This window comes from Falco rusticolus, chromosome 2 (genome assembly GCF_015220075.1).
Source record: "Falco rusticolus isolate bFalRus1 chromosome 2, bFalRus1.pri, whole genome shotgun sequence".
Lineage (NCBI taxonomy): Eukaryota > Metazoa > Chordata > Aves > Falconiformes > Falconidae > Falco > Falco rusticolus.
Window position 1 is genome coordinate 58,043,572 of NC_051188.1, and position 15,121 is coordinate 58,058,692.

Below are 15,121 nucleotides of genomic sequence, written 5' to 3' on the forward strand. Positions count from 1 at the left end.
CATATTGCAGGAACTTAGAGGGCTTACTTATATGAATAATTCTTAAATATTCGTTAAAAATACAAGTAATGTTCCTAAAGTTTTTTCCCATTTAAGCCACCCCAACATAATGGCATAAAGTGTACTAAAATATTTAGGAACATAGAGGTTTGATTCCTTTCTGAAACACTTACTAAAATATCTCCTTATGCTTCTAAACAATAAAACATTTAACAATTAAGCCTATTACAAAACAGACTTTACTTAAAATAAATTCTTAGTGTTTAACGGGAATTAGGGACAGCAACCCTTCCAGCTCTTCTAACAATAAATAAAAGCAGGTCTGGTGTGGTTGAGTTGGTTTATTTTAAATATTTTACGAGGGTATAAGCATTAACAAATTCAAACCACATCAAGCTGACATTTATAGTTTTGCTGTACTTCACTGAAATATATGAATGCAGAAAATACAATATAAAATCAAAGGTGCAAACAGAATGCTTACTTTCTCTAAATGCTTTACAGTAGCCAAGGAATGACAACAAAAAGAACAGGGCACACAGTAGGTCTGCTCTGCCAACAATCCCAGCAACCTTAAAAAAAAAGAAAAGTTTCAGATTACTAGATTTTATTAATAGGAAACCTGAGATAAAGGTACACACACATATACAAAGTGAAATGTAGAAAAGAATATCACTGTATCAGGTTTTTTTTTTCTTCTTTTTTTTACACCTGGTTTACTGCATTAGGTATACTGAGTTTTCTAAGCCACATCCTAATTTTGGTTGGGTACTGCTTAGTATTAGCTAGGTAAATTATATGGCTTTAATTTATTAAAAACTGAGTAAGTAATGAAGAAGGACCTCACTGAATAAAATGTAGACTAGGCCCAATTCCATCTGGTTTTTGGATCAGGTTGCCTTTCAGTAGAACTTTTAGCAAACATCCTGAACACCAACAAAACCAGTAGATCTGCTGAAATGCAAAATCAAAACTGTTCACTTTCAGAAGACAAGCTAGCCTTTAAATTGCAGTCTGAATGCTCAGGGAAAATAGCTTCCAGCCTGCAGAATCAGGAAGAAAAAAATAAAATCCCTCCTCTGGCAGTTTTTTGTGCTATACTAATGGACTGCATTCAAACTACCTCCAAACTCATCTTGTAACAGAAGCTGCACTAACGCAAAAGAAAATGATAAACACGTTCTGGGACTTCTGTATTCCAATCTAAGCCAACCTATTTAAATCAAGAGCATTCTCACAGCCACCAACAAGCTTTGGTTCAAGCCCTTAAACTGTATTTACAATAACTTGCTGAGACACGGCATGATGTATTTTTGGATCTTAATTCCCCAATTACATAAGCATCAGGGCACACCATGATTTTTTTGTGGGAATCATGACACAGGGTGTTGGCAGAGGACTGTACAGGCCCTAATGCTGGGCATATGTTCTAGTGAGGTCCCAGAGAGCAAGGATCATGGAAAGACCCCTTACTTTTCAGTTCAGCTCTACTTCCCGGAATATTGGGTTCCATGTTTCCAGGAGAAGGTGTACAGAGAGGCCTTTCCAAAGAAGGACAGAACAGCTACCGGGGGTGGTGTGGGTGGGGGTGGGGGTTAATCCACTTTTTGAGGTGATGTTTCAGGAACAAAAGCAGAAACTTTGGTTCTTGTAGAGTATGCCAGTAGTCCCATTTTGTGAGTAGAATGGAAAGAGGAAAGTAAAAAGATAAATTGTATCTTCATTTTGTTTAAAGGCACCTGCTAATGCTCTCTTAGGAAAAGGGCATTTTTTTTCTGTCAGTCTGACATGACAGAACAACTATTTCTACATAATGTCATAGAGAAAAAGACAAGCATGACAGTAGGACTGAATCCACTGGAAATGTCTCTCCCACTTTGCCCTCAGCTTCACTTGAGCACCATAAAAGCAGAAACTGTTGGACTCCTAAATTCAGTTCAGAAAAGACTTCTTGATTTATCCAAAGCCATGCATTAACTTCCCTGCTTCTTCTTCTATCATATTGAGGAATTATGAGAATTAACTCAATAGCTCTGGAGTGCTTTGAAAGGTGAAAATAATGAAGCATCATTCTGTTTCAGGAACTGCTCTCAGCTAATGAGATAAAAATAAAGGTGAAATGACAATTTTGAAAATAAATGCCAACTTGTTACAACAAAGAGATTAAGGGGCTAACAACACACATACGGCCTCAGATGACTCCAACAATACAATGCCATCTTAAATGCAAAATCAGGCCTATAGTCTCTGGTAACGAAGTAAAAAAATGTTTTAAATTAGTATAACGTATATTCTAATGTCCATGTTTCATTTAGTATTTCATCACTCAAATGTTACGAAGAATAAGCATTTTTTAGACAGAACGAACTATACCACAAAAGTGTTTACTTGTAGGGAAAAAAAATTATAATGACAGATCTTTTTTTTTTTTTTACATTGGTACTGAAAGCATTAAACTTTTCAAGGGCTGTTGTACACGACAGTTTGTTTTGCGCTGTATATACCAAAATCCAAAGCAGCAACAGACAGACTCTTCACAATTTTATGTCAAAACATGTCATCTCATTTCAAAACCAGGATATCATGATACTTAAAACTCACAGATTTAAAATCATGAAGAATGCTTTTTGAGGAGATGCTGCATGACACACACTTATGCTAGAACCATAGCAGTATCCTGACTGCTTCAATGCAGCAATATTTCTGATTCACTGCGTAAATGATTAGAGGCCTTTGTTCCCTCCTAGATCTTAGAAGAGACATGGTAAATAGGCATGATACTTTTTTTCTCTTCTTCCAATGTTTCGCCAAAGCAAAGTCTTCAAACCTTGCATATGCAAGCAAACCCCATCACTTGTAATTTATTTTAGGGGACCACGGTCTTGTTAACATTTACCTGCTGATTTAAATATATTTTTAGAGTCAAATGCAATGAAGAATAAAATTATGGATATTGATAAAGGAATCAGTAGTAGGTCTATTGCAAAGATAAGGCTCAAGGTAGATTTCTCTTTAAATGGCAGAACATCAAAAGCACTGAAGACTTGTTTTACTTCACTCTGGTGTCTAGAATTGGTTTTGGGAGAAAAAATACAAGGGGCCCTCCTGACATCAGCACAACACATTCTCACAAAGAAATTATTCTGCAGGTGAGCAAATACCAGAGAATGATCGGCAGGATGTTTTAGCCACACTGCCAAAAAGGTGCCAAATCACCAATGCATAACTTTGCACCATTTCTAGGTTTCCAATACATACAGGGTCCCCAGCCAGCTGAGAGGCAAGTATTTTCATAACTTCTTCCCCATCAATGATGTGCAAAGCAAAAGAAAAAAGCCAAAACCATAGCATATTGTGAATAAATGAAAAAATCAGTGCCACATATAGAAAGAGGTGCACTGAAGATTCAATGTTGACTAATAGCACAAAGTTTGAAGTTCAAGTTAGTACTTTTTCAGGAGCTTGGTCCTTCCAAACTGAAAAAAAAAAACCCCAACCAACCAAACAAAAAAAAATCCTGCATTCTGATTATTTAATTTATCCATTATTACAAGATCAAGCAATCAGGGACCATATCCAGCAAGCCCACTGGTATAAGGCCATAAGATTTTCTTAGCTATGAGTACAAAAGAGGTTTTTGAGAAAACCATCTCTTCTTCACTAGAATTTCCACACAAAGACTTTGATCTTTGGTCAAGTATTGTAATTGGTTGCTGTGCATGTGCCATGTTTCTGTTCTGCATCTTTACAGCTTCAACTTCCAGCCAGTGTTATGCTTTTGTCTGCACTCTTAAAGGGGCTACTATTATCAAATTTGTGTTCCCCATGTACATAATTACAGACTGTGATAAAAAAATCCTTTAATCTTCTCCTTCATATTAAAAATATAAACCCACGGAGTTTGATCTCTCATGACACAGGATGATTTCCAGTCCTTTAATCATTTTCATGGCTCTTCTGAGCTCCCTCCATTTTTCCCAGCATCCTCCTTGCAGCATGAATTCAAAACTTCATGCAGTATTCTAATACAGTCACACAGAGTTCACATAACGCCCTTAACTCCAATTTTCTATCTCTCTTTCTCTCTTTTTTTTTTTTAATCAAAGCAAGTGGAAATGAACAGTGGTTATGCATTTGTATTCAGTTTATCTTCCATTCTCCTTGGCTGCACATGAGCTAATGTTTCTAGTAATGAATTCTTAATCCAGTAATTAGGAAAACTCTGTAGTTTAGGGCTATCCTTCTTTAGTTATTGTACTTAAATGATTTAATTTATCTTCCCTAATAAGGTCCAGCCCTGTGGAATTACAAGCTTTTGGATGTACTAACCATAATATTTGATTGTTCTCATGTGCCAAGAGAAGCGTTAATAATATATAAAAGCAATGTGTAGAGTATAACACTATGTCAGAATTAATTAGTCAAGATGGTCAAGAACCTCTAAGATATAAATTGTTGGAGCTAATTATTTAGTACTTACACATTCGGTGTGCACTGGATGTACAGCAAACAGCAAAGCAGCTAGAAGAGATGTCTTTGGAGCCAGGTTTAGCCTTCTTCCTTTATTACTGAATTGCAGTCCACCCAATAATATTGAAAACACATCAACCATCAACACTGAGATAGTACAATGCAGTATTATATTGATGACATGGAAACCAACTGGGTAGAAGCCTCCAGCAAAAAGGTAATTAATTCTATATAGAAATAAAAACATTAACCATTGATGTAATTCCTAGTGTTAGAGCCACGCAAACAGAAAACCTAAATAACCCCACAGCAAGATCATACTAGAAACACACAGACAAAAAAGGGGCTGAAAAATACCAGCAACCCCAGCACACGTGGTAATTACCACTTAGCCACCACAGTCAGCTAGAAACAATGTCCTGATCTTTACTCAAAGGAATTCAGATGGGGTACCATATTTGGCATAATATCTATCCTCTCCAAAGACATATGTTGACACTATTATGTTAATCATACCTATGGTTACTTAAACTGGCTTTTCAGCAGCAACATAAATTCAGTGTTTGCAATGCAGGAGTGTCTTGTGAATAAACAACCCAGCCTGCTGGGGGGATACCCTTGGGCTTAAGAGAAACTATGTCCAAAAACAACCTGATGAAATTGTTTTATTTAAATCCACACAGTAAGGAAATTAATATGCACTGAGAGCATGATTTCCACTGACAAACACATCCTAGCATTTGGACTGATGATGTGGAAACCATCTGAGTACAATCAGTATCAACCCAGCAAGTAGTCAGTTAGCACATCTTAGTAACTAATTTGTGAGACTGGTTAGAGAGAGGCTGCATGCAAGTTGTAGAACCAGGAGGACGTATGAGTCAGAACTCAGTCTAAACCCTATTCATGACAGGAACTCCACAGTAAAATGGAGAGGGATAAGAAAAGGGAGAAACATCTTGTTATTATATGTATACTTTTATCAGTAGGTGAGACAGACAGAAACTTTATTTAGATAGGGGGTTTTATATAGTTCATTTGGTCAGTCTGCATTTGGCTTAAGTGAAATCTATCACAAAACTCCAGCCTCTCATAAATATGGTAGACATAAAAGTTGGAGATTAGGGAAATTAAGAAAACCGGTTTCTTACTTGTGAAAATAGTATTTTATGGACCATCTCCACATGCTCATCTATATTTTCACATATAGTAAGACTGTATCCCGGTTTGCTCTTTACACTAACCAGGATGTTAACTTACTAGAGATGGAATATAAAACAGAGACCTTGAAAAGAAAGAAAAGCATGTGCTGTGTAATGCACTGAAAGTTTTAATAGGTTTAAGACTCTTATACCTTCTGTTAAGTTGCATATTTTCCCTGATGAAAATGTGAAGAACACCCAACAGACTGAAACCCACGGTGCCAAGTACTTAAAACACTGACACTGCACTCAAGAGTCAGTGGCTTTGCTTGAATACGAGGACTAAGAGGGGAGTACTTCCACAATCACTTAGTCCCCAGCTTAGACCGGACACAACTGTAGAACCACTGCCAGGGCCCCCCATCTACAACACTGAGTTGCATGAGGAAAATAAGCTTAAGACTGAGTCAAAGATTGTCTGCATCAATGTGCCAGATTTCTACATGGCGTACTGCTTGCTCAAATCTTTGTGCAAAAAACACAAGCTAAGCAACTACAGAATTCTCATAAACTTTTAGTTATATGAGGAAACCAGCAAGTTTATATATACAGGCAGACATCTCTCTCATTAGGATTCTCAGACACAAACACTTACTTGGAAGTTAGAATATCAGGGGAAAGAGGTGGGAAGACTATTCAGTGACCTAGCAGCAAAAGGCCACAGTAGCTTGATGCTATTTATAAAAAAAATATTATTTGACAGGTCACCAGGAAAGCAGAGAACAGAAACTACAGTACCAGTATAAGTAGCAGCATGGCTAAGTGAAAGGAACATACACCTCCTAGTCCTTTGGTGATGTGACCTACATACTGAACCATACTGCTCCTAGTACCAAGGTATATATAAAAGCATAAGATGAACTGATATACAGATTATCAAAATAATGTATACTTTGGGAAAGAAACAGTTTGAAAATTAAAACTCAATTTGAGATTAAGGTAGTGAACAGGAAAACGATATTAATGAAAGGTATCCAACTACCTACAGATGCTTTGTCTCTCCCCTTTTCTGTTGCCTCCTCCCTATAATCAATTGAGCCAATATATGTTAAAAAAACATCAGACCTCAAACAAAAAGACAAGTCTCACCTGAAAGTTAGGACAGTTAGTGGTCGATATGACTTATGACTGGTATTGCTGCTGAGTTTGCTACCCCAAAAGTCATGATGCCACAGGTCACCAAGTGGGGTTTCTGCCCTGAGGTCCTGAAAGGAAACATCATAAATTACCAGATTCTTAACATTTCTGTTTTGTTCAAAGCAGTTAAAACACAAACAAGTTCAACTAATACAGGCTCATGCTAACATGGACATAGCAGGTGTTTTTGTTGGCTCATTACCAACATTTGACAAGATACACAAGTTTGCAATGAAGGTCACATCTTAGCTGCCTATCATCATAAAGGCCAAGATGCTTGGATTCTGTAACTAGGCATAACTACATGAAATTTAGTAGAGCTATGTGTATTCATATCAGTTGATAATCTGGTCAATAGCTGAGGTATGAAACACATAATAAAATCCTTCACCTCATACTTTTGTTAAAAGCCTTTGATTTTAGGTCTAGGTTATCTCGCAAAGGAGGGCAACTACAAAGTGCCATAAATAGCTATTTTTCTACCAGTGTCAGTAGCACAATTACTAATGAAAGCAAGGAGACTGAAGATAGAAAACAACAGACAGCTCATTTTGAAACCTTACTTTGCACAGGATGCTATTCAAATACATTTTTAAAAAAAATTCTTCATACATGAAACCAAGAACCAAAATCTCCATATACTGCTCTAAAAGATTAACAGCAGAAAACAGAAAAGGAATGAATTATTTTAATTTGGGGTGGAGTAGGGGATTTGAAAAAAACCCACCAAAACACTGCAAAGGAAGAGTCTATTCTTTCCTTGTATCTTAAAGCCATGCTGATAATGAAAAAATCCAAATAGCCTAGACTATCGAATGGAAAACATTCACTTTGGAGAAGAAAAAAGGATCTTGGCAGCATCTACTTTAGTCTTCTGTGAGGACAAGCTGGGAAGCCCATACTGACATATTCATCTTCTACCTGCGCCTCCTCTCCCTGTTTCCCTGCGGCAATTAAATACCAATTTATGCTATAACAAATGTGCAGGTTAAATACACTTAAGACAAAACCTCAGAACAAAATTGTACTAGCAAATGCACAGCTTTCATGCAAGTGCTGGTATTACACTTGCAAACAACCACAAGTTACTCTACCCCCACCCTCTCCCCTGAAATTGTTCAAGAGACCAGCAAACCAAAGCAGATTAACAAGCCAATACAAACACAAGTAAGCAGACAAACCAAGTTGCTAAACCCATGAAAGGGCTTACAAAGCTTGTTGTCCTAAGTCTTATTGCTCCTACATCTCCATCTACCTACAAGATTCCCACATTACAATACCCTTGGTTCACTAACTCCAGTTCCTCTCAAATGCTGCTACCATCTCACTTGCTTCTACCACCTCCTGTGGTCTCCAGTGCCTTCCATCTCATCCTTAGCTAGCATTTTTGGCCTGCCAACAAGACAAGAGAAAACACATACCACCGCTAGTCCCAAGGTACAGCCAAATGTCTGGGTCATACTGACTGACTGCTGCTAAACTGAATTTAAAGTAACTCAATTTTTCTTGCTTCTCTCTTCACACATTCTGACTTTCATCCATCCGAAAATCCAGGAGGAGATTTATTTCTATCACTTGATCAAATTTTTCCTGTATTAAACAACCAGTTAAAAAAACCCCAAACACCAACAAAAGGGGAAGTAGGCTACAACCCCTAGCATACTGTCAGATGAAGTGAATCATTCTCTAATAGGTTACTAATCAATACGAAGAAAAGACAACAGAGCTAACACTGTAGTCTTTGAAAAGTCCTCTACTGCAGCTGTCAATTAAGGCTTTCTCAGGGAAAATCTTAAAAACCAAGACTCACAGGGGATCCTATTTGGGCTTAAGAATTATCAAGGTGCAAAATTTCTTTACTTGCTCACAGATGTTTCTACTGCTAAGCGGTATTTCTTTCCTCTGCCAGGACTGCAATTTTGGCCTGAGGCACCTAAATTCCTGTTCCATTCCTCACTGGTATGCACAAACCCTAGAAGTCATAATTTGACTCTCAGAGCAGGAACGCACTCAACCAGCTGCCCACTAAATCAATATAGCCTGCTTTTCCAGGGGCAAGTTGGGACTGGGCTGTACACCAACATCTACTGAAGTCTTTGTACTCTGCAGGGGACAGCTGTTAGTGGGCGTTGTGGCCCTCAGACTGTTTTTCCAACCAACAGCACTGCTCCTTATGTACATTTGCCAAAGAAAGGGACTATGAAAGAGAGTTTTTTTAGTATTAAAATCTTAAAAGTATGTCTTCTATGTTACAGATGGTCTTCAATAACTTGAGATGGGAAATATATTTGAGATGTGCAAGGCTAGATTCCCTTTCCGCTAGAATCAGTCTTCTTTTGTCTTCCACAGGAAGAATGCAGGAAAAGCTGAATACATGGAATTACTTAGTGATTAGATTACACTTCCACATGACCTAAAAATCTCCAGTCACGTATTTTGCTCCTGTATCCAAGTTCTGTGAGAAAAAGTTTCTTATATTAATTTTCCCACTCAGTGGACTTACCCTAAAATAGGAATGGTTTTCTCTAATAGACACAGCTGTTTAAAAGTTATGTATGATTTTCTCTTTAAGAACTAAAAGTAGATATCAAAGAATGTCTAAATATTTGATTAGCAGCAGCTTACAGACAGCAGACTTCAATACTTGAAGAAAGGTCAGTTTTTCTATATAAAAGCTTATGGAACGGACACACTGTGTCTGAAGCTCCTTCTAATCCAACTGTTTGTCTTGCCAAGCTAGTAAATAAAAAGTCACTGTTGTGCACCAGTTAAAATGATAGGAAAGCATCTGGAAAACAGTCTTAGAAGCCAGTAAAATCTAACAGCAGAATGGTCCATGATACGGTAGGCATGGGGTCAACTAACAATATAACTTTCACTGAAATAAAATAAAGATTGGGGTGGTAGTGGAAGCTAGTAAATTAACAAAAATGTTACTGTGTGGTACTCAAGAAAAAACTGGTATAGTAATGCTCAGTAAATCTACAAAATTACTTTACCTGCTGTCTCTCCTATGGAATAGGAATAAAATATGCTGTACTTTGTTTAACAAACTGTGCCTTTGCTAGATGCTCTCCCTCCCCATTAAACTGGTAAACTCACTGTCTCTGCATTTTTCTTGTGGATTTTGCATTTCCAAATATTCATAACACATGTAAAAATGATACTGTCACAAAAATCTAAATTAATTTACAGGGAATAATAAGAGGATTTTGATGTGAAAAATAGAACAAGCATCAGTTTTTCAAACATACAGACTAGGTATGAATTAATCAGTTTAAGCAGTTGGTTGAACTTCTCAGCATTGCCAACAGCTATAATCCTGGTGCAGGTTGTTGTGTTGCATAGATAAATTGAAACATTTTGAAAGTAAAGACTGGAAGAAATGGAGAAAGATTACAAGTGTGGAAACTGCACGTGAACAAAACAACATGCCTTGTTTAAACATCAGTCTTTGTTCACTCTTTCAGGAAATGAAAATATTATAACTGTGCCGCAAATAAAACTTTGCAGAACGAAACATTGCCAGAAGCTGTGTAATCTGAAATATAATGCTTCTTAAAACTAAAACAAAAGGCACTGCAGGTTCTTCATTTGCCTACAGTATCCTCTTAGAAGCGTTGAGATTTATTTCCAGTTTGGCAGATGTATTTCCCCCCCATATATTTATAACTTAAGGTATGATAACTTACACAAGCATAATACAAATTTGTCTAAGGAAACAATAATTCTGTAGGATTCTAAAAGGCACAATGCAATAACTTGCCTCTAGAGTCTTGTGCAAAGCAAAAAAACGTGTGAATTGCGTCCTAGTGGTGTGAATCTCCAGATTACCCTCCTTGTAACCCCATGGCTTCAGGAAACAGAATCAACAGATGATAGTGATTCTTTTTACCCCGTGCTTCTCTTTCCGAACATTTAGAAGTACCTTCCAGAACAGTGTAAGAGCTGTAACACCAAGACCCACCCACCTCACTAACTGCTACATGTGATTCGATCAAGTGTCTCAGCAATTGAAGACACTCAACTCTTCAAAGTCAAAGGAATCTCAGCTAGAGGTTTAAGTCACATGTTAATATCTAAACATTTCAAGGATTTTTCATTGCACATGTGCCCAGATTTATAATAGAGCACACAAACACACTGCCTCTATTTAAAAAAAACAGTTGTCACAGGAACTTTAAGTGGTGAAGGAGCATTGGAAAAAGAAGCTTTCCTTGCTCCTCTAACAATTCTATTCTATAAACCACAACTGGAGACCGCCTGCGCCCTACAATCACTTAGTGATGCATTAGGTATCTTGCAACCAAAGTTTATTCATTGGGCTTATTCATCTGTCACCCGGAGAAGATAATGAAAAAATCTCCTATTAACATCAATGGGTATTAGAAAAGTCTACTGCATACTCTCACTGACTTCGAAATGAGCATAAAATTAGATCTATAGCCAGTCTTGATGTACAGGTACCCTGTGAATAAGCATTACTAAATATCATATCCACATGTGCAGCAACCCTAGATAATGCTTTCTTAGACAAAGTCCATTTGGTATGGCAAAAAGAGCTCCCTTCCCCTTGACCGGACATCAACACTTGTTAAGCAAAGCATCTCACTTGCAAAAGAATGAAAGTGGACACATTCTGTGGGGAAAAACAAAAAAGGCTGTTTAATTTGTTCACTCTTTAGTTTGTGTATTAGAACTGATGTTATTGAAATAGCTTTAGGAATAAGATTTTGTTAATCATACTTATGCTTCTAGCTATTTAATAGAGCACTGCCACACAGCTTGTTTGTCAACCTTAAATAAAGCTTACTTTTAAAAAACCCAACAAAACAAAACTGAAAAATGAAGTTCAAAAAAAGGCATATTAGAAAAGGAAGCTCTTTACTAGGATGAATATTTTGGGCCTACTTAGAGCAACTGTTATCATTACTTCTTTTCCTATGACCATTTATGTCAAAGGGTACGGGGGAAAAGAAGAGAGACAAACCTTATTGTTGATGATGGCTTCAGAATCATCAAAGACAAAATCTCCATCATAGCTGTTAGCAAAACAGAGGAAGGAAATTAATGCCACAACCATTTTAGCCCAGTATGATGGAAGAAGGAACCATGATACGTCATGGTCCAGATTAGATTCTGTTTGTGCCATTCTGTGAAATGCTTGTTCCAAGTTGAGACCTTCAGCATTATGTTGGTTGCAAATCTGAAAGAAATACATACAAATGGACAGTTATAGTTGCATTTCACTAAAAAAGAATTTTAAAACAGAGAGTTGGGTTGGGAGCGGAGAATGAAGTTTCATGCAACCTAACGTTTTTTCTCTCGGTGCATTTTGTAATTACTGGAAGATATCTAAACATAATTTTGTATTTCAAATGTGGCAGAAAGGCACAGTTTCTCACAGTTGGAACACAGCGATAAAGCCAAGAAATTCTTAGATTCTGACTTAAAGCTTTGGCACAAGTAAATTCTAAAACCTTGAGCGAATCACTGTTTTTCTGTTTCTTACTGTTCTTTCAGAGTATAAAAAACAGGGCATAATGGGGACTTTATGAAGTTCTTAAGAGAATGATAAGCACCATAATTTCCTTCCGAGTGTGAAAACCAAACATCATCAATTGCAAAAAGAGCTCAACTCTCTTCTATTAACCAAATTAAAGGACCCAGTCTTACACGTAGCCCATACAGGGAATTCTTACAAATATCACAGGTAGATGCATACAGATAGCAGTTAATGGACTAGGCCCTAAATCTCAGCAATTCAAACAATGAGACGACAATGAGACGCATGCTATTAAAAACAAAGTAGCATTCACTAGATCACACTGCACAGTGTGTACAGTATAGGCTAAATTCCACCGCTGCATTCAAGGGCTTATGAGGTAGTTGAGGTAGATGAAAAAGACCACGCAACTCAACAGCACTGAGCGATACATCAGTGTGGAGGCAGGAAGGCTGGAGGTTTACCCGTGAGCCACCTCTGCTGGGAAGGGTCTCTTCTGATGCTCCAAAGCCAGCCCTCCGCCTGGACAGCTATCCTGCCCCTGCTTCTCCGGCGCTCCGACAGTATTGTGACTGGTCTTATTATCAAGTGCTTATTATAAGTGGCTGGGGGGGGGGGAAAGGTCACCGTAAAAAGCAGGGCTGAATACAAAGTTTTTACCTGTAAACCCCAGGAATGTTATAGGCACATACAGTAGCCCTGCTTCACACGTTCTTCTTACTTACTGGCTTTTTTAAAGTCAACTGTTGCACCCCTGAGAACATTGCATTTAACATCTTCATACCATCTAAGAAAAATCTCCAGTCATTTGGCTTCTCGAACAGACTCAACCATTAGAGCTGCTAAGGCAACTGCTTTGTAGCTTTTGCCTGCAATGCTAAACCCCAGTCTCGGGGCAGTCCCAGCCTCTGCACACACATGCACACGGGCAGGCCGTACCCCTGCCACACCAGTGCCCCTTCTCGCTTTGGGGACTATAGAGCAGCGCCCCCAAATTCGGGTAAAGTCACTAATACGGACCCACGCAAACCGAGAGAGAACGGAGCTCCTCAGCAGAGCAAAGCAGAGCAGCCACTTTAAGAGCAAAACCTTTTCTCCGAGTAATTCACCCTTGTGCTCTTAGTTTGTCGAAAACAAAGACTAAAAGCAAGGCTATTAACCAGAGCGAAACGTATTGCATTGCTCGTAGCAGCGCAGATACAGCACCAATGCCCACTACCGAAATAAAACATTTAATCTACTCAAAATTCATTTTGCCCTGAAAGTTTCTCCCATTACGCTTGCTCTATTTATCTGCTGCACATCTGCTGCCAGCGCGCTCCCTGCGGTGCCGAAGCGGCGGCCGGCCCGGGGGCTCCCTTACCGGGACGACTCCTTCACCGAGGCGGTCTGAGCCCCAGCGGGGGACCGCAAACCCCCGCCCAAGGGCTCCCTCGCTGCCGCCCGGCTCACACGCGGCTGCCCAGCGGCGGCAGGAGGGCGGGCGGGGAGACAGGGCGGGCGCCTCCGCCACGGCGGCCAGCCCCGCCGCCCTCCCCGGGAAAAGGCGAGCCCCAGCCGCCGGCCGGGCGGACAGCTCCCCGGCACCGAGCCACCGCGGCGGGGCGGGGGCCCGGCTCCGGCGCCGCTTGTCCCGCCGGAGAGAGCCGACGCGGCGAGGAGGCTCGCACCGAGGGTCACCGCGGCCGTGCGCCGAGCCCCGCAAACTTGAGGGCGTCCCGGGCGCCCGGCGAGCAGTCCCGGGGAAGGAGCCCGCCCGGGAAGGCGGCGGGCGGGCAGGCAGGGCAAGGCTGGAGGGCGGGCGGGCGGGCGGGCGGGCGAGCCGCGCCGGGAGCTCCGCGGCAGCCCTGCCCCACTCGCCGCTCCCCTTTTGTCCTAGCGGCGGCCCCGCCGCGGAGCTGTCCCGCCCCGGCCCTCAGCCCCATCGCCGCACCCGCCCCCCCTGCGCCGTCCTGGCCGACTCCGCCAGCGTTGCCGCCAGCAAGCGGGGCGAGGACGGGCCCCCCGCCCCCCCGGCCTTACCTGCGAGGAGAAGGAGCCCGCGCGGCATCTCCCACCCGGGTGCGAAACTCTCCCGCCCGGCGCGGCACCAGCCGGAGCGGCCGGCGGGGGAGGGGCCGCGGCGGCTTCGCCTCCGGGAAACATCCTCAGAGCCCATTGGCTGCCTCGCCGCCCCGCCCCCCCTTCGCCCCGCCCCTCCGGAGCGGCTCCGTGCGCCCATTGGGCGGTGGCGGCGCTGACGCGCGGCAGGCCGGGCCGAGGGAGCGGAGCGAGGCGGTCACTTGCGCTGGCGGCGCGGCCGGTGCGGGCCGTTTCCCCTCCGCCCGAAACTCCGCGCGCCCGGCACAAAGGCGGCGGCGGTCGGGCGGGCTCCCCCGGGGGGCGGGCCGCGCGCGCCGCTCGCCACCTGCGCCGGGTTCCCAGAGCGCGCCCGCCCGCCCGCCGGCCGCCGCTGCCCCCGTGTGCGTGTCGTTGATCCCGCGCACCTGGCGGGGGCCGGGTGGTGGTGGGGCGGCGGCCGGGGCGCGCCCCCGCGGCCGTTAGCGTGACCGTTACCAGCCGGTGAGCCTGGCCCCGCGCAGCCTGGCGGGTGTGGGCAGCGCGCCTGGCCGTGCCCTGCGCCCCTCGCCCGTTCCTCCGGGGCGAGGTCCCCGCCGCGACGGTCTCACGCGAAGCGAACCCCCCCGCCCCCGAAAACGGGCTACAGAGCCGGGGGCGCGGGGCGTCGCCGGGCGGGGGGCGCCGCCTGCCGCCTCGAGCCCGCCGCCGCCGGACCCTGCTCCCGGCGGGGCCCTGCCGGTCCGGC

General features: G+C 42.3%; 1 protein-coding gene across 5 annotated transcripts in view; it reads right to left on the bottom strand.

Annotated features, from left to right (window-relative positions):
• Positions 1 to 14,436, bottom strand: part of TMTC4 (transmembrane O-mannosyltransferase targeting cadherins 4) — a 60,545-nt gene extending 46,109 nt beyond the window's left edge. For 4 of the 5 annotated variants that reach the window (XM_037376321.1, XM_037376320.1, XM_037376318.1 and 1 more), the window contains exons 1-5: positions 14,338 to 14,436; positions 11,800 to 12,015; positions 6,762 to 6,877; positions 4,481 to 4,697; positions 485 to 572 (exon numbers count right to left, since the gene is read on the bottom strand). In XM_037376321.1, coding sequence (XP_037232218.1) covers positions 485 to 572; positions 4,481 to 4,697; positions 6,762 to 6,877; positions 11,800 to 11,961 — 583 coding nt within the window. In that variant the 5' untranslated portion in view covers positions 11,962 to 12,015; positions 14,338 to 14,436. Of the gene's footprint in view, positions 1 to 484; positions 573 to 4,480; positions 4,698 to 6,761; positions 6,878 to 11,799; positions 12,016 to 13,678; positions 13,787 to 14,337 lie in introns of those variants that run through there. The other variant, XM_037376319.1, reaches the window with a different exon arrangement.
• Between the last annotated feature and the right edge of the window lie 685 nt (positions 14,437 to 15,121).